Source organism: Rissa tridactyla, chromosome 4, assembly GCF_028500815.1.
Source record: "Rissa tridactyla isolate bRisTri1 chromosome 4, bRisTri1.patW.cur.20221130, whole genome shotgun sequence".
NCBI lineage: Eukaryota > Metazoa > Chordata > Aves > Charadriiformes > Laridae > Rissa > Rissa tridactyla.
The window spans coordinates 93,356,633-93,379,198 of NC_071469.1; the positions used below are offsets into that span (position 1 = coordinate 93,356,633).

Genomic DNA, 22,566 nt, shown 5'->3' on the forward strand with positions numbered 1-22,566 from the left:
AACCCGCTGGGCTGCCCCCGGGGCCGTGTGGCTGTTCCTGAGTGGGTGGGGAGGTGGGGGGGTCGGGGCGGGGGGGTGTGAGGGGCCCCCCTGGGTCGAGGCTGGGTGTCCCACCACCTCCTTCATTCCACCATAACCCCCTTGATCCCCCCCCGGCCACCCTCTCTGCCCCCCCCTGCCTGTGTCCCACCCGTGACCCCACAGAGAGACCGTGGGACCATCCTCCCCTCCATTCCCATGCCCCCCCAGCTGTCCCCCCTGTGTGTCCCCAGCCCCGAGCCCACCCCAGGCCGTCCCCCTGGGTCCTCCCCAGCCTGTCCCACCCGTGTTCCCGGCTGTGCCCCGCCGTGACCCCGCTCAGGAGCCGTGGGAAAGCGCACGGTCCCACGACCCCTCCCTCCCCGAGACATATTTCACGCGGTGTCCGCGCGGGGCGCGAAGCAGGACCCGGGCAGCTCGCAGTGCGCCTGCGCAAGGGGAGGGGGGTTGCGGCACTAAAACGGGGCGCGCATGCGTGCTGTCGGCCGACGCGCAGGCGCGGTGGGGCGGGGCCGGGGCCCGGGTCTGCGCATGCGCAGTAGGCGGGGCGGAGGGCAGGTCCGCGCAGGCGCAGCAGCCACCCATGCGCAGGCGCGGCGGGGCGGGCACGGGACGGCGCAGGCGCGGTAGGGGCGGCGCGCGCAGGCGCGGTGCGTGACGGGGCTCCATGTCGCGGCGGGCCCTGCGGCGGCTGCGGGGCGAGCAGCGGGGCCAGGAGGAGCCGGGTCTGGGCGAGTTGGGTCTGGATCCCGGCCCCGAGGGGGGACAGGAGGGTCTGCCGTCGGCCGCTTCCGGGAGGGCCCGTGCCGGCGTCAGCAACCGCTTCGAGCTGGTGAGGGGAGTGACAGTGCCGGGGGAGAGGTTGGGGCCTGCGGGGTGGTGGGGCCTGGGGGGGAGCAGCTGGGGTGACAGTGGCTCGGAGGGGGAGCAGCTGGGGTGACAGTGGCTCGGAGGGGGAGCAGCTGGGGTGACAGTAGCTCTGAGGGGGGGCAGCTGGATGACATTGGCTCGGGGGGGAGCAGCTGGGGTGACAGTGGTTCAGGGAGGGCAGCTGAAGTGGGAGGGGGCTGCTGGGATGGCAGTGGCTGTGGGAGGGGACAGCTGGGGTGGCAGTTATTGGGTGGGGAATGGCTGAAGGGTGACAGTGACTGTGAGGGGGTGATTTGGAGGGCAGTGACTAAGGGGGGGGGGGGATGTTGGGGGGTGACTGGAGGGAACAGGGGAGCTGGGTGGCAGTGACCGAGAGGGATGATCCAGGGGGCGGTGGCTGGGTGGGGGTGACCCAGGTGACAGTTTGTGAGAGTTATCTGGGGTCAGTGATTGGAGTGGGACTGAGGGTTTTGGGGTGGTGGGTGACCTGGAGGGCCTTGGGGAGACTCAGCTGAGGGGATGTGAATTGGGGGGTGGGAAATGGAGGGAGATGGGGACTATAGGGCGGGCTTGAGGGGGCAGCAACTGGGGCTAAACTGGGAGAGAATTGGAGGGAGGCCTGGGAGGAGGTGAGTGGTCTGGATGTTGTCAGAGCTGGGCTTGAGTGTCGGGATGGCCAAACAGTGGGTGAAACTGGTTTCAGGAACATGCCTGCCACATTCCCAGCCCTGCAAGATCCCAGTGTTGGAAGTTGGGGCTCATGCAGGCCCTGATGGCACAGATGGGTCCTTGGGGTGGCAGACCCTGAGCCTTCCTCTCTGGGTACCTTGGCCAGCCCCAGTGGTTCCTTGTGCTTCCCCCAGGCTTGGCTGTGTGAACATTAGGCAATGCTGGCTTTGGAAGGTCTTTTCAAGGAAGAGTAAAGTCCAGATAGGGCCATGCTTTTTCTGCCGGCCATGCCATGCAGCAGACGTGTTGTCGTGACCCTCCAGCGATTTGATGGGTGCAGGGCTGTTCCAGGGACCTGCCAGGTGACACGGTTTAAGTGAGGGGTCATCCCCGTCTGTCTGCTGGAGAAGCCAGTCAAGCAGTTGAGCCCTCTGTTGCTGCTGCGATGCTTTTTTCTTCCATTTGCAGGTGGGAGTGTAACAGATCAGATCCCTGGGGAATTCCATCCCCCGGGCGCAGGAGGGGGCAGAGCTCAGCCCCATGCCAGCTGTTTTGGCAGCTTGTCCGTCTGTTTGCACAGATCACCGCTGAGGAGTCAGAGGATGAGCTGCCGTCTAGAGAGGAACAAGGGGATGCTCGGCTCAGTGAGCGGGATGCAGCAGAAGGGAGCAACAAAGGGGCTGTAACTGAAGAGTCTAAAGGCGATGGGCAGAGACGTGGGGAGGAAGCAGAGCAGCCGGACCAAACGGTAACTAAACCACAAGTATCTGGTGATGATGGTGGTTGCTGTGCAAAGTGCGGGGAGAAGATTTCTTATTTCCCTGTCTCTGTATGCACTGAGCAGCTTTGTGGGTACCAGATAAGTGTGTTTCTTTTTCCTTGCACCTGGGTTTTGTCAGAGGCTGATGACATGAGCCTCAGGGGAGGGAGCTTAAACCCAGGTGCTTGGGGCTCCAGATCTGGAAGAGAATCAGCAGTTTGGTGCTGAGGGTTGCGTTTATGCCTGAGATCTGGGGAGATTTTATGTCCACAGAGGGGAGGTTCCTGAGGAAGACCTTGTGCTGTGTCCTCATGAGCACTGAGGTCAGGCAAAGCGCGCAGGAAGGAAAGCACCCTGGGATTCTGAAATGGAGATTGCTGTTCTGCTCCCTTTGCTGTACAATTAATTGAGCTCTGCACCGCATGTGGAGTTGGGCTGTTGTGTAAGTGCTCAGTTGTGGTTTAACCCCAGCTGACAGCTAGGACCACACAGCCGTTCACTCACTCCTCCCCGCCCCCAATGGATAGGGAGAAGAGAGAGAAAAAAACCCAAACTCGTTGACTGAGATGAAGACAGTTTAATAGAACAGTAACAGAAGGTAAAATAATAATAAGGTAAAAGAATATACAAAATGAGTGATGGAATGCAATTGCTCACCACCTGGTGATCAATTGCCCAGCCTCTCCTGAGCAGTGATCACAGATTCCTGCTCCCTGGCCAACCCCCGTTTATATACTGAGCATGACACCCATGGTATGGAATATTCCTTTGGCCAGCTTGTCTTGTCTATGCTCCCTCTGAGCTTCTATGGGAAGCTGAAAAGGTCCTTGACTTAATGAATGTAAGCATTACTTAAGCAACAACTAAAACAATATGTGTTATCGACATTCTCATTCTAAATCCAAAACACAGTGGCTGCTGGGAAGAAAATTAATTCTATCCCAGCTGAAACCAGGACATCAGTGAAGCATTTGTTTTGGAGTGGATGATGTAAAGATTCCAAGCAATGTAAACTAGATATTGAACTTATTATTTTATGGAGCACTTTGTTGGTTTTTTTGTATTAAGATTCCCTCCTGCAGTCTTTATCAGCTCAGAAGTGTCTCCTTACAGAAGCGTGTAAGGAAAGGGGCACTTTAATTAACAGTTTGACATTGCAAGTGTAGCCCGTGTCTCACTGGAGATGAGGATGGGGGAGAGTGAAGGGGGGTTGGCCCCCTGGCCTCACCCATTAGGGCTCAGCATTTGGGGTGGGTCTCTGAGTTTTGGATGCCAGATGGTGTGGCCAGAGGGGCAAAGACTGCCGTCCGTGTATGGTCCGGCTGTGCTGGTAGCCTCAGCCAGCCCAGGGGCCTGGGAATGCTCTGGATGTGTGGTGTGAGCTCTGTTTGGTCGGTCCCTGCCTGAGCAGTGGCTCCAGCAGCCCCTGACCCGGTGAATTTGCTGCGTAAGCACTGCAGGGTGCACCTGCTGCTTCTCTCACAGCTTCCTGGAGAGAAACGTGGGAGCCCTTGGCAGGCGTCTCCCCACCCTTTCATAGAGACAAATTGGGGCTGCATATTCCCCTAGTTCCGAAATCAGCTCGGGAGCTGTGGGGTTGTTCTGGTAACGCTGTTACTCGCTGTATTACCTGTGTAGATTCTGGAAATGCGCTTTTTAGCTCTGTATGCCTTGGGGAAGAGCCAGCGTGGACAGCAGTGTGCCTGTCGGGTTAGGGAATGCTATGCAGCATTGTGAGCTGAAGTAGCTGCATTGTCAGCGAGAGGAACCTGTATCGTATGGTGCTTCCAGGCAGGTGTTGGTTTCTATGGAAATTGGAGTGACTGATGAAACTTCATGCTCACTAGAAAGACAGAAATGAAGTTTGTTCTAGGGACTAAAGAGAGGCTGAAACATTTCTTCCACACCCGGTGTATCTAAAAGAGTTTTTTGCCCGATTTTGTAGTATCAGACATATGAAAATTGGCTGAGATTTAACCCTTGCATTTGTAAACCTTTGGTGGTTTCCTCCATTTTCTCCTTGTGTCTTAATTTCCCCTCGCTGAAAAATTTGAAAGGATGAATATTGGTTTCATTTACGGACCCTCCTGCCATGCTGATCCCTGTGGGAAATGCTCCTCTCCCTGGTGGAGCTTTCATCCCTGCAGTCCATGGGCATGCTCTGACAGCTGTTCCATTTCTCTTTGCAGCCTATGTTGAGTAACAAGCCACGAAAGAAAAAAAAGAAAAGGAAAACCAAGAAAACTTCAGCAGGGGAGACTCTGGTATGTCTGTGTTTGCTCGGAGAGTTAGTGGCTATGCATTGGGGTTGACAAAGTGGCTACTCTGAGATGGCTGCAGAAAAGATTTTGAGGCAAAAATGCTCGTTTGTGCACTGTACTCATTTAAAATTATGAAATGGCAACAGCAGCTTTTGACTGTGGTCCTTCAAGCAGCCGAGACTGGCGCAGCTCTGCTGCGGATGCTTGGAGCTGAAATCCTCACAGCGGCATATTCTTTCATCTCTGCTTCGAGGCTTCACACAGGAGGGGGTACTGTGCGAGGAGTTTTGCATTTTCATTTTATTTTCCCTGCCCTACTTAGGTGGCTGTCCCTGCTCTGCAGAGCCATACAGAGCTCTCGCTGTCAGTTGTCATTCGCGTTCCGTTCTCCTCCGTGCACAGCCACGCACCTTCTCTGTAGGTTGACATCTGATAGCTGAACGCTGATAGGAGTGTCTGCTCGTACCTTATCAGCAAATGCACTGCTAAGTGCTCTTTCTGCGGGACCTGCTCTGTCCCCTCAGTGGTGAAGGGAGCAAGGGGACAGTGATTCTCTCTAAGGTGTTTACCCCTAAGGAAGTGTGCTCAGACCGAGAGAACTTTATCCAGTGTCTTTGTTTGTTATGGCTAAAACTTGGAGACAAATGCGTATGCTTGAATACACTTTATCTGCTTGAGCTAAGCTAGGAGACTAAACGGATCACAGTCATTGGTCTTTTAAATTCAATAGAAATAAAGTCCAAGCGGGAGCTAGTTTTTGCTAAGGTTTAAGAATCTTAACTACTCACTCGAGCGAGATCCTGTGCTAAACATCCTGAGCCAGAGTATGCTGAAGTGCCAAACAGAAGAGCCGTGACTCCCATGTAGGTGCCCAGCTGACCACCTCCTCCCCAGGAATACAGTTGGGCGAGCTCAGAGCGAGTTACTAAGGCAGAGAACCTGATCAAAGAGCCCGTTTCCTCTCCTAGCCCGAGACTAACAAGCAATAGGGTGGCATCTGCTAGCTGTAGGCTCTCGTGAGACTTAATGCCCAGAACCAGGCAGTTTGATTTGCTAATTAGAGATAATACCACCTTTGTTGAAGCACTTAAATCCAAAGCATGTTATAAACTTTTCATGTATCCACTCCACACGGGGTGGCTATATTTAGCTGGAAAAGGCAAGCTCGCAGTGCTATTTGGGTGTTGTGAATGGAATTCCGTGTTCCACCCACGTACATCACGAGGAGGATGTGAAACGGCCGCATAAGAAATGCGTCAGTTGCTATTTTTGGGGAAAAATAGAGGAAAATCAGGATAAGAGTGTTCTACAACTGTTGAATGTGCACCACTGGATATATTCTTTGGGTTGTTACAAGATGGGGAGAGTGGGAGTGCAATATGTTAGAGCTGGGTTAAAATCACGCGAGTGTTTGATATCTTCTTCCAAGGGTCACAGCAGTAGCTTAGTGTTTCCGTGGAAACTAGATGGTAAAGGCCAATTATTTAAATATTTATGATTAAAATCAGCACCCCAACATTTCATTATATTGTGGGGATTGTAGTATAAATAAACCAGACAAAGCACAGTGAAGGCCAGGTAAGAAGGGGCAGACCAGAGGCCAGACGGCCTGCCAGCTCTTGCCCATGCTAGATTTATTCAGCTGGTGTGTTTGAACTCATGGTGGCGTGAAGAGCAACAGCCCTGTGATAGCTTGAGCAAGTGGGGAAGAGCAGCCAGCCCTAACGGGGACAGTTGGACGGGGAAGACAGGCTCTCTGTGGGATTGCTGAGGGAATACAGGGTGCTAGGTGCAGAGCAGGAGGCCTCAATAAGAGAGGGTACGTGCGCACCCGAGGTGAGCGATGGGGTAGCAGCAGGGTGAGTGGTAGGGGCTGCACCAGTATCGCAAGGAGATCAGGACCCAGAGGCAGCCGGGTACGATCTCTGTTGGGTGACCTGTGTGCCACGATGACTCATTCTGTGATAACTGCCTTGTCTTTGCATGTGCCTGTCTTAAGGAAGATAACGACCTGGAAGACATCGACAGCCTGCTGGAGAAGATTGAGGATACCAATGGGCTATTACAGCAGACCCAGAGCGGAATAATCACTGACAGCAGGCCTCTACTCTACATAGAGCACAGGTAGTGCTTGCTTCCTTCCTGATTTTGGCTTTGGCCATGATAGGGATATCCCTTCCCCCAAGGAAGGGAGTTGGGAGCCTCCTGGTGCAATCAGGACCTTGCTTGAAAGGGGTTGTGGTAATGGTTGTGCACATCCCTGTTTCTAACCGCTGCGTTTAGAGCTGTGTTTGGTTTTGAGCAGTGACTGGTATTCATCAGTCCTGGTTTGAGTGGATGACTGAACTAGACTAGCTTCCAGAGGTACCTTCCAGCCTACAGCGCTGTGTGACTCTGTGGGAGAATCTCTGCAGAGCTGCTGATAGCCCTGGTGCATAAAGTTTTGCAATTGAACCTGCCTGGCCAGGTGACCAGCTGCATTCAGACCGAGTGCTGTCAGCAGCAGGCCCCAGTGCAGCATATGCTGTCCTGCGAGGAGGGCTGAGCAGTGCCAGGAGCTAATTTCACCAGGAAAGCTGGTTAGACTTGTCTAACCTTTCCTGCATGTCACCATCAACAAAGTGGTCTAAACACCGAGAGCGTCCAAGAGCTGAAGAATGAGTCGGCCTCACATTAGAGACCTGTAACATCTGGGCCTGAGTCGCACTGGGAAACCTGGTGGGAATGGGCTGCCTGGTATGTCCAGTGTGTTTCAGAACCCAGGGCTGGTGCAGACACTGTCAGTTCTTTCTGTTGTTGGAGAAAGCTTTTAAATTTGTAGCTGGGACAACTTACCAGTCCCAGTTTTGAAACCTTCAGGGACACTGCATCAAAACAGCCTAGGCTGGTGGGCACTGGGTGCTAGCGCAGCCTGTTCAGGGATGTTTCAGTAAAGGCAGAGTGTTTGTTTACCTAGGGGTGGCTTTAAGCTTCAGTGACTTCTCTGGTCATGTAAACGTTATTCAGAAACCTTTGAGAGCTGGATAGTCTCTGAGCAGGTGAGGGTTGTCAGTGCTGTATCTCAGCCTTGCACTCTCTCTCTTGAAGCCCCGCTTGTTGGATGGCAGAGAATCCCCTCTCAAACACGCCTCCCTTCTCTGGGGTCAGTGTTAGGTCAAGAAAACTGTAGGTGTTGTCATGCTTTGATATGAGATCTTCGTTTTAAAAAAATGTATTTTAATCCTTGCCAGCCTCCATGCAGTGGTTAGGGTGTGCCCCCCAAACTGCAGGCTGTCGCGCTAGACTCGGCAGCAGGTGAGTATCTCGTGTTTTCCAGGCACACGTACCCTGAGTGCACACTCCTGCACGGAGGCTGTCCAGGCAGTATCCCAGACTAAGGCTCCAGCTGCCCAAGAGAGGGCAGCAGAAGTATTCCCCAGCTCAGCACTGTTTAGGAGCAGAGCGCAAAGGAAGCGTGCATCTGATTGAAAAAGTGTTTTGATGCCTCCCATTCGGACCGTTCTTAGGCTCCTTTCAGTTTGTTGTGTGAGATCAGTGGGGTGTGTGACAGTTCAGGGGGCTGGCCAGAGACAGTTTAAGGTACAGAGCACTTGGCACTGATTGAGAAGACTTGAGCATGAGACTTTTGGCTATATTTAACTGACAGTAGCATTTCTTTCTTGTTTCAACCTTCACAGAAACTTGAACCCAGAAAACGAGTTGAAGAGATACTTTGGGGCTCGCGCTGTTCTTGGTGATCAGAGGTTAGTCCAGAATTTAATGTTAAACCCTTTCAAAGTCCAAGTCGGTGTGTCCAAGTTGGCTCCAAGTCCAAGCCCCCAGTGCCACACCTAGGCAGGGAATCCCGGGTTCAGGGTATCTTACTCATTTAGTCATCGCTTGTTGGGACAGGAGAATATTCTTTTGTGATGGTGGGGGGTGTAGGACTTCTCCAGGCTTTTGCTGGCATTTGCTTTTTCTTCTGCTGATTTCCTCTCTCATTTACTGTCAAACACCCTTCTAAAGTCCTTTCACTCAAATTCACAGAGTACAGGCTCTTGGATTTTTATTTTTTTTCCCTTTCTCCAGCATTTGTTGCTTGTTGCTATTCACCCCCTGAATACTTTTCAGGGGGTCGCATGCACTTGCTTTCAGGGAACCTACTGCCTCTTGGGCATGAGGTGTTTATGCAGTTATCCATTGCACTGTGGTTAGTGTTATCTGTAAATCCCTGCTTTCGTGAACTAGTTGAAAAGTGTGCACGTAAGAAGGGCATAAACTCAGAGCAGCGACGGTGGAAGCAGAAGCCTTCTCGGAGAGAGTCTGTGGAAGAATATTTAGCGCTTGAGGAAGAAGCAGCAGTCCATTACTGAGGAGACATGACTTTCTTAGAATAGCCTTGATTTCTGAATTCTTCCTGCCCTGAACCAATAAATTGATTGCGTTTGTGAGCATGGCTTAACTAAATCAGTTGACATTTGAAGGCAGTGCTGGGAAGAGAGATGAGTCAGAGGGGCATGGGGCTCTCTTAATTGGACCTGGGAAGCTGTTGGAAGCAAAGAGGCAGCTGAGAACTTGGCAGGAATAGAAACAGGGGAGAGAAGCTATTGAAGTGGAAATGCTGGAGGCACTGGCTGGCCCAGAGAGGAATGGTTCAAGTAAGGCAGAGTATGTTGTGTCTTGAAGGTAAAACATGTTAAAGCTCCATGTGGCAGGGTTGCAGCTGGGGAAGAAGTTGGGTCTCTTTTTCCCTGAATCATTGTTTTTCTGGCTGCTTTCAGCCCTCCTCGTTCTGTTAGTACGGAGCAACAGTGACCTGTTGTGTTTATTTCCTTAGGCAAAGGCAGCGCCAGTGTGTCCGCGGCACGTGGCTGACGACTCCCCAGAGCACCTGGCCACGCTACACCAGAACAGGTGAGGCTTTCGGTGCCACCTCCTGAAGCACCACACTGCTGCTAGCCACTGGGGCGCCTCGGTCCCGTGACCATGTTGGCACGGACGGCTGCTCCGTGCCAGCCTGGCTTTCCTAGAGCATCCGCACATGGAAACCGGAGCTGCTTTCATCAGCTGCCAGGCCCAGGCTTCGTGCTGGCTGATGCAGAAAGGGAACTGTTTGTCAGCTGATGAAAATACTTCTTTTCTCAACACGCAGAACTCTGTTGTATTGTATCATAGTATTTGAGCTTTTTTCCCCTCCTTATTTGAGGTAGCGGGTGATGAGTACTTCCCTTCTTAACAGCAGTCTTGCTGGATAATGAGAAATATCCATGGGGAGAGCAAGCTGCCTGAGCTTCTCGGGTGGGTTTCGGACTTTGACTCATGGGAGGAGGTAAAGGAGTGAAATTCTCTGGGAGTTTCTGAAAATGCGTCTGGTTTTGGACCCAATGATATGAATGAGTTTTCTGTGTGATAAGAAAGTGGAAGAGCTTTTCTTGCTGCTGTGCTTGCTGGCTGGCAGCAGTGGTACCTATGTCTCCCGTGCATCTTCTAGGTATTGTCATGGAGCTGGTGGACACCAAGGGGGGAGTGCAGTACTTCACGTTTGAGCACCATCGCAAGTACCAGGAAGTGCAGTTGAAGTTCCTGGAAAATGTAGAGACCATGGACCCCAACAGTGTCGTGGTATGTTGTGAAATTGGGTTGCCCATGCTGTTACCTCCTGCGTTCCTGCAGCCCCTTTTCCTGGCAGGAGAGGTGGGCTGATGCATCCCAGGGCTTATTTTTTGCCAGTCTCATTTTGAGCAGTAGAGCCCTGTGCCCCCTCTGTGTGGAACGAGGCAGCGTTAGTTGCTGAGTTCTGCTCTCACCTTATGAATAAGATAAGTGACCACCTTGGTGTAAATGAGGTCCAGTGGCTGGTGGTGGACCCTTGGCTCTGCCCGAGAGCATGCCAGGTAGCCATCTGGAAGAGGACCGAGCAGGAAATGACCATTTTGCTGAAAGGGTAGGAATAAAGCTCCCTTGTCTCAGCTCTTCAGCTGGGAAAGGAAAAACATTGTATAAACCTATCTTTAAATGGGAATCTAAACTAACAGCTGTTCTATTTATAAACTGTTGCATGGATGAAAAATGTGTCTTTCCTTGGTATTTCAGCAAAACAGTCTTTGTGTTGAAAGTTCTTCATGCATGTCCAAGCTCATTAAACTGTATGGTAACATTTATAGTTTGTAGTGATAAGCAACAGTAAAATTGCTCTGCACCCTGCTGAACCATAATTGAGATATTTTTGGTCTGAAAACCCTGGCCACATGAGCTCGGATATATGCCCTGGAGAAGTTTCTTAAAGAGGCCATTGTGTACTAAATAAAGTTTACTTCCTTCTGCTTTCCCACACTCTGCTCAGGGCGCTGCTCCCTCCAGCTCATCAGTTCTGCCTGCTAACTGGGCTGGGATTCGCATTAAATGATGGCGAAGCAATTCCTGTGCAGCAGTGATGGACCTGAGAGCCAGCGCCCTAAGGACAGCTCAAACATGGTCTCACGGCTGTGCAGAGCAGGACAGGTTTTCCCTGGGAATTCTTAGTCTTTATGCTCTGTCCCTGCTGAATGGGTCTGGCTATGTTTGAAGATGTTCTTACAGCTTTAGTCTTTCGATTTTCTGTTAAGGATAAAATCTAACAGACAGGGTTTTGCCGATGCCAGAAGTACTTCAAACCTCCAACCAGTTTATCTGTGACAGCCACAGTTTCACGCGGCTGGACCCCGGGTCTGCCATGCTGCTATGGTTTCAGCCTGCAAAACGTGATTTTTTTTGGGCGTCTTGCTTATTGAGTATTTTTGTGCTCTTGCCAGTGTATTAAAATGGTTTTGCTGGTGAAGTTGCAAGTGCATGAAGAGCACGTCTTCCCATCACAATGGCCCTGTGTGCTCCATCTCTTCCAAAAAGGACTAGAAAGAAACTTGAGAGCAAGCAGGGAAGGGGTAAAATGTCAGGCAAGTGGCACTGAGGCAAAGGCACTGGGCTGGGACAGCCTAAAACACAAAGGCTGTACTGTAGGTGGGCACACTGGCCACCACCCTGTAGATGTACGGCGTCTGGAGCTTTTGAAGTCGTATTTTTTCAGTTTTGGGGAAAAAAAAATAAATCCCAAAATTAAACTTTGAGGAGATTTGAAGTAGCTTCAGTATTTTCATATTGAAACTGAATTTTAGGCACTTGGAAATAGTAGCCTGTTTATAATATATTTAATGAATGCAGAGGTTTTTGAGGTTTGGTTAAACTTTTCTTCTGAAGCCCGGAAAAACGTATTATAAATCCGTTACCATTCAGGAGCTGGATCCTGGAATTATAATAAATGTGTCAAAATGTCCTCTCAGTACCCAGAGGAAGCAAAAGTCTGATCCAATGCTCAGAATTTTTAAGGGATAAGGAATAAAACAAAAATGTAATTATGCCTGCTGCCTGCATCTTGAGTATTATATGCAGTGCTGGGCCCTCACCTTCAAAACGATATGGTGGAGCTGGGAGGGATTCAGAAGAGGACAGCAAAGGTGATCAAAGGGCTGACACGGCTTCTGTGCTGGAAAAGCTGGGTCGACTGGGAGGGAGGTGCCTGAGGGAAGCTGCCATCGAGGGCCCAGATCCTGCATGGAGTAAGGAGAGATCTCCCTGCTGGCCCTCCCAACACATGGATGGGGCTGGCAGGTTGGGATTAAAGCAAGTTCTTCGCACTTTGTGCTTAAGTGGTGGCTTTCTGTATCACAAAGCTGGGGCGCTGGAAAGCGAACAAAATCACATGAGGAGACACCATTAATATCAGTGGCATCTTTGACAGTGGAGGTCCCTGAACCCCTAAAGGTTGGCAGCTTAAAGTGTGCTGGGAGCCATCATGTGTGCCCAGCTTCATGCCTTCTTTCCCAGGCATCTGCTTGTGGAGGCAGGGCAAGAAGGATCCCTACTCTGACCCAGCGTGACAGTTCTTAGGTTCTTAGCTTTTCACATGAGGTGCCTCCATCCCCAGTCTTGCACTACAGTCTAAGCGTTGGCTTTCTGATGATGTGGGACAGGATTTCTTCACCTTCAGAGCCAGGGGCAGGAACAGCCCCTTTCTGGTAGGCACGGTGTCAGGGCATTTGCCTCCCTGCCACGCTTAACAGAGCTTGCCTCGTAGGCACAGTGCGTGAGAAACCCATGATTTGTGCCATCATGTAATCAAGCTCATGCTCTTCTGTAGCCACTGCTTCAGGCGCTGGAACCGTACCATGTGGACTCGCTTCTGCTGCTCAGCGACGTGTGCCGGATGCAGGAAGATCAGGAGATGGCCCGTGAGCTCGTAGGTAAGAGCTGAAGTGAGGAGCAGATGTCTTGGCGTGAATTAGTAATCGAGGGGTTTTGGTTCAGTTTTGGTTTTGTTTCAACAGAGACGCAGCAAACCAGAAGGGTTGGTTTGGTTGTGTCTGTGACTCTGGGCCATGAGCACTCGGCCTTATGTGATCCTGCAGACCAGCAGCTTTTGCTGGAGGCTTTTAAACGGAGCCGGACGTGCTTGTCTGAGGCAAAGCCCATCAGCATTCACCTTCAAAATGAATGGACAGATTGTCTGGACATGGTGGGGGATGTGTCTCACCTGTAGGACGTCCCTTGTAGGAGGAGGGTCTGATTTAGTAGCTACCGGGTCCTGCCGTGTGAGGGCTGCTCCAGGAAGCCCGTGCCCTCTGCGGGGAGCCTGCCCAGCCCTCCAGACCAGCCTGCTTTGCCTTCCTCTGACCAGCACGTTGCAGGTCAGCACGTCCGGCTCTGCTCCTCTGGGCGCTGCAGGCTGCGTGGGGGCAGGAGGCATCCTGGAGGATGGCTGCCCCTCGCACTGCCGTGCTGCGGTCTGGTGTCTGAGATGTGCTGTTTGGCAACCGGGGCATGTGCTCTGCAGCATGATAGGAGGGGCCAGAGGTGAGGACGTGATCTTTGGCTTCCATGTGTGAAGATAGTTGTGGCAGAGGCAGCTGTTCCAGCCTCAATCCCAGACCTCTTCCAGGAGAGTCACTTTTCCCAACTGGAGCATAACCTAATGCCCTCATAAGGGGGCAAGGCTCGCTTGCCTGGGTATGTGCTGCGACTGCGTACTCTGAAGTAGCTTTGTGCCTTGCTGGGCTGTGAGCAAGTTTATTTCATGGCTGCCAGAGCTCTCAATTATCAGTCTCTTCTGGGCTAAATCGACTGCTGTTTTGTGAGCAGTGGGACTGCGTGGGGTGGTGGCGTGCCCTGACGCTGTCCTTGCTGTCTGCAGAGCAGGCGCTGTACAGCCTGGAGTGCTCCTTCCACCCTCTCTTCAGTCTCACCAGTGGGACCTGCAGGTTGGACTACCGGCGGCCAGAGAACAGGTAGGTGGCACGCCGGCCTGCCCCGCATCTGCCGGAGAGCCGTCGCGGCGCGCCCTGGCCTACTTTGGACACGGAGACCCAGATTCACAGCGTCTGCTGTGTCATCCACGGTGGCAGGGGACCTTGAATGTCCCTTTCTGTCGGAACAAGCTCTGCCACTCGGTGGTCGGTGGCAGTGCCCCTCAGCAAGGCAGCAGCAGGGCTCCTGAGACGGGTGCTGGGGTACCAGCAGCTCTTGCACTGAAGTTTCTTTGCAAAGCATCCTCTTTCCCAGGGGATTTCTTATTGGAGCAGTAACTGCTCCCCCCTGTCACATCCTTCTCACGTGAAATTAGTGCCCCTCAGCCTAAAATGGCACTTATTTTTGTCACAGAAATACTCGCTGCATGTTTACAGCTGTGCTTGGTCACTTGTGTGCTGCCTGCTCGGCCTGTGTCCCCAGCGCTCACGCTGCTCCCAGCCCGGCTCTTTATGTAATGACAGCTCTGCAGCTGCGGGGAAAGGTGACTTTATTCTGGGAATTTTCCAGTCAGCTGACCCAAGTCATCCCTCCCAAACTGCTGTACCTGGAGGTTGCTCAGATTTCCAGTACCTGCTCACTGATGGGCTTGGTGCCGTCTGCGACCTGAACGCAGCGATCTGTATTATGCCCGATTTGGGTGTTAGTCCTCTCGTGCAACTGGGTGGGCTGGGACAAGGCAGAATGCAGAGTTCGGGGATTTACTTGTTTCTCTGGTCCTGAGCTATTGGCCAGCCTGGGAGAGCACAAGGCTGCAGGGCCTTGGGGAGCAGGGATGGAGCAGGCCATGGGTTTGCCGTCCCTATGCTTGCACAAAGAAATTTAAAAAAAAAAAAAAAAAAAAAAAAAATGGGATCATGAAGGGTCTGTGTCACCCCATATTGCACCAGGCTGGGTCCCCTGGACCACCCTGACTGCACTGCGACGCTGATGCTTGGAGGGCAAGGAGCTGGGGCTGACTGTGGGTCCCCGTTCTTGAGTGGCACAAGGTGCTTCTCTCCAAAACTGGCTTCTAAAGTCCACTCCTTTTCCCCACACAGGTCTTTCTTCCTGGCTCTCTTCAAGCACCTGATGTTGCTGGAGAAGAGAGGCTGTCCCCGGACAGCCCTGGAGTTCTGCAAATTGATTCTGAGGTAGGTGCCCCTGCTGAGGGCTGCGCCCCGTTCCCTGTGGAATGGGGCAAGGTGTCTCAGGCTTGGGGGAACACGCTTCGAACAATACACTGAACCTAACCCAGGCAGGAAAACCCCCCAGAGGTGTACTGCTGCTCCCAGGCTCAGTGAGGGCTTGTTTCCACTCCTTACAGATGCAGCGTCACAGGTTAATTTTGAGCACGTGCTCTTATCTGTGGTGCTGCTTTGGAGAGAAGACACTGTTGAGGAGGCTTAAACAGATGGGACCTGAGTGGCCCTTGCTGTTGACTGCTGAGCTGTGGGCCTGGCTGGTTATTATAGCAGAGCTCGCAGTCTCTGTGGAGCAGATGTATGACGGTGGCTTCAGCCTGCTCAGTTTGTGGCCATTGATCCTGCTCCCGGGTGGTGATGGGAGGACTGGCACCCCTCTGCAGGGATGCAGACTGGGCAGGGCGTTGCACCGTCATCCTGACCATGCAGGAACGATCGTGTTCCCGTTATCTCCGCTTGCTGAGTCACAGAAGCTCTCTGGGTGCTAGTGGGAAAGTCTTGTTTGACTTAGAAATGAGGACAGCTACTTCAGCTGTTGTGACACTGATTTTGTTTCCTCCCCTTGTGCTCGCCTCCCTCTGAAGCCTTGATCCAGAGAACGACCCGCTGTGTGTGCTGCTGCTGATCGATTTTCTCTCCCTCCGAGCTAGAGAATACACCTTCCTGACCCGCATGTTCCAGGAGGTGGAGGTGAGTTGCCCTCAGGCTGCCCTGGCGAGAGAGGGCGCAGAGGGGGGAGAGCTTGGTTCCTGGGGATCTCCCCACCTGGGCTGGACTGGAGGGGGCAGCTGGGCCACAGAGCATGAGGTTTTCCTAACAAGCTTAGCCTTTTGAGGGCTCCCGCATGGCCAGGCTAGCATCCTAAAAATCATCGGAATGACCCGTAAAGGCTAGGGTGTGTGTTCTTGTAATCCTGGTACCCTGCAAACGATTATAGGAACTCAAAATTGCTTACTCAGTTGTGGAGGCACCAAGCCAATGGCTGGGAAGTAACTTAATCCAGCAAGCAAGAAACCCCACCCTGTGTGCAGCCCAGCCACATCGAGATTGTTCTGCGTAGCATCATTTCTCGGTAAATCTGTCTCTCTGATCCTGCAGAGTCACCGGAATTTGTCCCAGCTCCCCAATTTTGCCTTCTCGGTGCCGCTGGCCTATTTCTTCCTGAGCCAGCAGGAGGAGCGCTCGGAGCTGGAGCAAAGCCAAGCCCGGGAGAAAGCCGCCCGGCTCATCCAGCTCGCGTTGATCATGTTCCCAAGCGGTAAGTCTGTCCCCACCGGTAAGTCCGTCCCCGCAGGCTTTGTCACTGTCTTCATCTGTGAGAGCGAAGGCTGGATTCCAGGCAGTCAAATGCAGAGGCAGCAGTTTGCCTGTGGGTTGCAAATGGTGTTTGCCTCTGTCTGGGAGATGGGAGCCCTGACTCAGAGGGTGAGGCACCTCAGGCAGTGGCAGGTACTGCTGTACCTGCGTCTGGGGTGGTGGTGGTGATATTCAGCCTTCCCGCACCGTGGCAGGGCTGGCGAGAGGACAGTGGAACCGGGTAGGGCCACCATGGCCATGAGCCCTCCATGTATTAGGAGGAGATTGGGGACTGTTCTCCCTGCTGTGCACCTTCCTCCGAGCAGCCGATGCCCCTTCATTAGAGATGGTCACAGGCATGCAAGTTGGGGGAGGATGAGAACTAGAATCTTGGAGGAGGAAAATGTTTCACCCCAGGGTTGGCCAGACCAGAGACAGCAAGTCTCTCCTGGCTTTCCCTCCGAGGCACTGCTCTGCTTTAGATGTGCTCTCTATGGGCGCCCATCACTCTTGCTTTCATCCAGTTGGTGCTGCTGTCCATGAAAGGAGATATACAGCCCCTCTGGGCCCAGAGGAGGGTGTGTCTTTATACGTGGGATTAACCAGCTCTCGAACAGAGGTTTAGTTTGTGTTGGCTGAAACCATCTTTTTTGCTGCTTGTCATGGTGACTGAAATAAAACCCTTGTTCAAGTTCAAAGGCCAGCAGCGTTAAGTGCGGAAAATTGCACCTTATTTCACTGGGGGTAAAAGAAGTTTGTTGTTCTTTTTTCGCTTACTCTGGATCTGTTTCCGTCACCCACGCAGAGACCAAAACGCAGCATAACCCCCAGCAGCACGCTCGCACCCTCCTTGCATGGGTCCTCCTTCAGCGCCCCGGTGGGGGCCCACCTCTGGGATGGGGCTGTCTCTCTGCAGCCCTGGCAGTGGTGAGCGGCCACACCACGGTGCTCCTTGCCGGGCTATTGAAAGCGAGCTGTCTGACTTTCTCCTGCAGTTCTTATGCCGTTGTTGGATCACTGCAGTGTGCAGCCCGATGCCAGGGTCGCGTCCCATTCCTTTTTCGGGCTGAATGCTCAGATAAGGTAAGCCCTGGAGATGTTCTCGGTAAAGAGAAGGAATCGATTTTGCCAGTAGTGGGGCTTTTGCTTGCTAATGGACTTACAAAGCTGCGGAGGAGAATATTTGTTTTTCCTGAGTAGGCTGTTAGATGCTTTGATAATGGATTTCCATAATGGCCACCAGATAAAGCTAATAGAGCTGCCTCACCTTAATGTGGATGGGTCAGAAGTTCATACTGCAGCCTGTCGGTACATGTAGTAAGAGAGAACCGCATGTGCATACTCTCAGGGCAGGCTGTCTCCTACCAGTCTGGATTTCCCTGACACGTGGTCCTCCTAAACACATGAATGGTCTCCCCCTCGGGTCAAGGCAGCGTTAACTTTCGTCTCATGGCTCTGCTTATCCCAGAAATAGATGGAGGCAGAAAAACTGGTGAAGGTAGATGGAAATAGCAAAGCAAAGCAGGGAGCCTGCGATTCCTCTCTTTGTGTTCTCACGCCGAAGCACAGTGCAGAGACGAGCCCTTGCCAGCCAGCACAGGGACCTGCAGGCGGGAAGGAGGAGAGTGCCCTGAATAACAACTGTCTCCTGTAGTCAGCCTCCCGCCTTGAACCAGCTGACGTCCCTCTACGTGGGAAGGACTCACTCCCTGTGGAAGGACCCAGCCGTCATGGCATGGCTGGAGCCCAATGTCCACGAGGTGTTGCGCATGGTGGATGCCCGGGACCCGCTGGTGGAGGAGTCTGAGCACAAGTGAGTGCGGCAGGTGGAGGTGAGCGGCTCTTGTACCAGGCACGGGTGCTGAAACACAGGGTCGGAGCAGGCCGGGAGGCTCTGCGGATGAGAGGAGCTCTGTCCCGAGCAGCAGCAGCGCTGGGGCTTGCTCAGAGCCCCACAACTGCCGATCTGATGGTCGCTGCTGATGCCAAGGGTTACGCCGTAGGGCCAGGAAGGCAGAGGCTCTTCCGTACTTTGCATAAACATGAATTAAAAGCTGTAGCTTTTGCTCACTGAGTGTGTGCTACGCTGGCTTCCCCCAGCTTCGACTATCACATGTGCCCTGGAAATCGCCCAGGAAGGGTGGAGGGGTTGCCACTGGCTGTGAGGGGCGGGGGTAGCTGCAAGGCTCACAGATATTTATTGCACAGGGCAGGTGAGTGCGTAGAAACACCTTCCAGCTCTGAGAAGCAAGAGAGGGGGGCATTAGGTCTTGCCCTAAGCCAAAGGTAGTTTGCTCTGCTGACCTGCAGAGGAATGGGGCCGGTGAGAGATCCGTGCAGTGTCCCTGAGCTGTTCTGCTCTTTCATCTGAGGTCAGCAGCTGCCAAGTGACTTTGGCTTCACCGTAGGCCAGCTCCGTCCGATAAAGCACATCCCCCCCAGAGCCAGGGATGAAGCTGACGATGCACCTAGAGAAGCAGAAATGGAAAGCTGGCTATGCTGAGGTGTGCTCTGTGCAATCCTCTGCTCCCCTCTCTGCTTTAGGAGAAAGACGCTGTACCAGAGCGCACCCAGGAACATCTACCGGCACATCATCCTCTCGGAGGTGAAGGAGGCCATGGCAGCTCTGCCTCTGGTGAGTGGCCCTGACGGGGCACAGGCGGTGCCGCTGTGCGCGGCGTGGTGGCACTCGCGTCCCTGCAGACACTGGGCATGTCTTAAACCCCAGCCACCAGCAAGAACCATGGGCCTGACCTCAAAGTGTCCTCCCTGTGTGTATGGCTTCCCGGGGCTGCACACGGGGGCATGTGTGGGCAGGCCAGGCTGCAGCTGGTTACGTTCCCCGAGACGAAGGGCTGTCCAGCTGGTCTGCCCATCTGTGTGCTTCGGTGTTTGCCGCCGCTGGTGACGCAGCCTTCACCCCTTCTTTCTTCTCCTTCCCCGCAGGAGGTGACCTCGCAGCCTGTGATGGGGTACGACCCCTTGCCTCCTTTGGACTCCATCGTTTCCTACACCAGACCAGAAAGGTACCTTCTCTCCACCCCTCGTCTCTGGCACAGCCGGCGTGTTCCCGGCACGCCCTCAGCCCCGGGCCTGGGTGCCTGTGGGAGCTCAGAGCTGACGTCCTCCTCCATCTCGGAGGAAGAGCCGCCTGGCTTGTGGTGCTCGCTGACAGGCAGAGCGTACAGGCAGGACTGGTCCTGCTGCTTTTCCTTGATGGTCACCGTCGGAGACGGCGGCTGTTCACAGCCATTAAAGCAAAGGCCATTGAAAAATTTTGGCTGTTTCTTACCCGAGGTGGTTTGGGGTAAATACAGGTTTAAGCGCAGCCAGCCGTGGGGCGCACAGACCGTCCAGGTGAAGCCCATACGTGTCTTATGCACTGACCCAGCTCAGAGCAGACCGGGCAGCGCTTTTAACTACTGCGTTGCCCAGAGGCTGGCCAGCTGCTGGCTACCTGGGGTAGGAAATCCCCGAGAATCCCCCAGTACCCTGCTTCGGGGCTGGCTCGGGAGGGGCCGTGCGTTGGTCTGGGCAGCGTGGTTCTCTCTGCGCTGTCTCAGCCCCAGCGAGAGGTCGAGTACCAAGCTGCCCCCTTAACCGCGGTGTGACTTCTGTCTTTCAGAACGAATCGTCCATCCAATGAAAGCACTTTATCTCTCTTCTTCCGATCGCTGTTGCCAAATTTTAACTTGCAGGTATGTGCAGTCAGCTGCTGCGGGGCAGAGCAGAGCACACTTTTGCTGGTGGTACGCAGAAGTTTCCTCTGCACAGTGTTTCTGCAAAGGGAGTGGCTCTTGGCATATGCAGTGTGTAAACGTCAGGTTGCAGAGCAGCCTGATGCTTTTTGGCAAGCGGCATTGTCTCTCTCCCCGCCCGCTGCAGACGGGCGGGCAGCTCCCTGCCTGGCTGCTCCAGCTCCGCTCTCTTGCAGGGGGACATCAGGCACGAGAGGGATGAAGAGGCTGGAGCAGGGCAGGACCTTAACCAGGGGGTGAACAGGCTCATGGCAGCCATGCGGGACATGCTGGCGAACATCCAGTTTCAGGAACCCCCCCGAGACGACAATCCTGAAGGCGACGGGGACTGGGACTGAGCCGAGAGTGCGCGTCTTCCCCCCGCAGCCCTCTGTAATCACACCCCCCCCTCCCCAACTTGTGTTGCTCTCCAATAAAGTCACACAAAACCCAGGCGCCTGCTCTTGCTGTGGGGACGGGCTCACTCTGGGGGGTGCTGCCACCACGAGCGCTCTTCGTATCTCTCGGCGGGTGGCGAGGGCTGTCTGAACGTGGCAGAGCTAATCTACAGCAGCTGTCCCTCGGCCCCAAGTCAGCTTAGTCCCCTTCTGCCTGCCTCCAGCCACAGGGGCGGTCCCCTTCCCCTGCCTGCCCTTCTCCTGGTTTTGTGTTTGGTGGCTGGAGGGTTTTTTTTCCTCTCTTCTGTGGCTCCTGAGCCGTGCTGCCCTTTGTGCTTCCCCCAGCCTGAAGCCTCCATGAAATACTCCAGGTGCTGGACCTTCCAGCTTGCTGACGAAGGGCTCGGGGTCCCTTCTCCATTGTGGTCCCTTGGGATGCAGAGGAACAAGCTGAGCTTTGGCAGGACCTCCTGGGGAGCTGCAGCGCTGCCGGGGGTGTGCGGGGAGCGGCTCTTCCTTGTGCTGCAGCCTTTTGATCACGCTGTGAGCAGAAAGCATCCCCCCCCCACCCCCGCTCTTTGTTTCCCCCCCCCCCAGCCTCCATCCCTTGTTTCCCCACCTTCACGTGGGGACACGGAGCGATGCAGAGCCAGGAATGAGGTCAGCAGCACTCCAACCCTGAGCTCATCCTTGCTGCCCGCAAAGCTTTCCCCCCCGCCCCCCCGACTTTTTTCTGCTGTGTAACGGTGTATATGTGGCTCTAATGCTGAGCCAGGCTGTGCTGCCCGGAATAAATCCTCCCCCCTCTTCCGCAGCGTCTGCTGTGTCCCTTCCCGAGGGAGCAGCCTGGATCCGTGGGGCCCGGCGGGGATGGGGCCCATCTGCCCCAGCCTGCCCCAGCCCCATCCCCGCCGGCACATCCCAATCCCATGGTACAGGATCCCCGTCCGCTCCCCGGAGCCTTGTGTTCGCATCGCTTGGATTTGCCGACTCGGCGTTTTTTCTAGCCCTGCTCTCAAAGCCTCTGTTGATAAAGCTAAAAATTCATGGCACGTACCCGCCTGCTCTTTAGCCAAGCAGCAGCCGGGAAGGGGGGAAAGCTGGTGGCTGTTGGTCCGGATTCCTTCCACTCGCTTTTCCCTGGGTGGGGGGGGAAAATGGCATTTTGCCGTTCCTTGCCTAGTGCCGGGGCTTCGGCTGGAGGCACGGCAGGCATTAGCCATGGCTGCCTGCCATGCCCCACACTCGGGGTGAGGATGGCACCGTGGCAGCCTGGGACCTCATTCCCAGCGCATCCAGCTGAGCCGCTTTCATCCGTGGCGGAGCCGCGGGGTGCTCAGTGCCATGGGGAAGGGCTCCTGGTGCTCCGCGGGCAGGAGCGGAAGTGGCTGGTGGGAGCGACCATGGGATCGGCCTTTTCATGCAGCCGTGAATGGCTCTTCGGCAGCCGAGTGGCTCCAGGCATCAACACGATCCAAAGGCACATGACGGTCAGATGGGTCCCGCGTCCCCCAGCCTGCCCGGGCTCCCTCCGGCACTGGGCTTTGCTAGGGCACGGGCGCGGCATCGCGTTTAATCATGCCTTTGACGTTCCCTATCGGACCCATGGCCTGCCCTGCAGCAAAACACCTTCCCCAGGGCTGGGTCAGGCGAGGCTACTGGTGCTGTGGGGCCAGTGGGGGAGACGGGGCTCCCAGCCCCGCACATGGGGGGCTGGGAGGGGCAGCTTGACTCCTGCAGTGGGGAGGGTCCCACTGGGGTCCCCAAGGTGCACGGACACCCCAGGGGACACAGGACCCACCCAAGGCACGCAGGCTTGCAGGGCACATGGGACCTCCCAAGACACACGGTCCCCCAGCATGCAGGGATTCCCCCCCCCAGGGCACAGAGGACCCCAGGACACATGGGGACCCCAAGGTGCATGGAACCCCAGGGCACAGAAGACCCCTATGTCACACAGCCCCCCAAGGTGCACGGCCCTGGAGGTGCATGGACCCGCTCAGGGCACATGGGACCACCAGGCACATGCTGACCCCA

General features: G+C 54.4%; 1 protein-coding gene across 5 annotated transcripts; it reads left to right on the plus strand.

Annotated features, from left to right (window-relative positions):
- The first annotated feature begins 672 nt into the window (after positions 1-672).
- On the plus strand, positions 673-20,636 carry TCF25 (transcription factor 25). Of its 5 annotated transcripts, XM_054199515.1 has the most exons (18): positions 675-871; positions 2,159-2,326; positions 4,528-4,602; positions 6,599-6,723; positions 8,277-8,342; positions 9,416-9,492; positions 10,070-10,200; positions 12,752-12,854; positions 13,802-13,895; positions 14,955-15,047; positions 15,683-15,788; positions 16,197-16,356; positions 17,390-17,477; positions 18,049-18,207; positions 18,939-19,029; positions 19,341-19,420; positions 20,020-20,092; positions 20,329-20,636. In XM_054199515.1, the coding sequence occupies exons 1-18, from the start codon at positions 707-709 to the stop codon at positions 20,488-20,490; spliced, it is 2,016 nt and encodes a 671-aa protein (XP_054055490.1). In that variant the 5' UTR covers positions 675-706; the 3' UTR covers positions 20,491-20,636. The 5 variants fall into 5 exon arrangements, 4 of the variants coding, with proteins under 4 accessions (XP_054055492.1, XP_054055493.1, XP_054055491.1 ...); XR_008466089.1 differs by lacking the exons at positions 20,020-20,092; positions 20,329-20,636 and having other exon boundaries at positions 674-871; positions 17,200-17,477; positions 19,341-19,389; XM_054199517.1 differs by lacking the exons at positions 18,939-19,029; positions 19,341-19,420; positions 20,020-20,092; positions 20,329-20,636 and having other exon boundaries at positions 673-871; positions 17,200-17,477; positions 17,959-18,185.
- The last annotated feature ends 1,930 nt before the right edge of the window (positions 20,637-22,566 follow it).

Excerpts from the sequence above, each read along its gene's own strand:
- TCF25 (XM_054199515.1), top strand. The coding sequence starts at position 707 with ATGTCGCGGCGGGCCCTGCGGCGGCTGCGGGGCGAGCAGCGGGGCCAG. Across the intron at positions 6,724-8,276 it reads CTACTCTACATAGAGCACAG|AAACTTGAACCCAGAAAACG; the intron begins GTAGTGCTTGCT and ends CAACCTTCACAG. Across the intron at positions 19,421-20,019 it reads TCCTACACCAGACCAGAAAG|AACGAATCGTCCATCCAATG; the intron begins GTACCTTCTCTC and ends TCTGTCTTTCAG.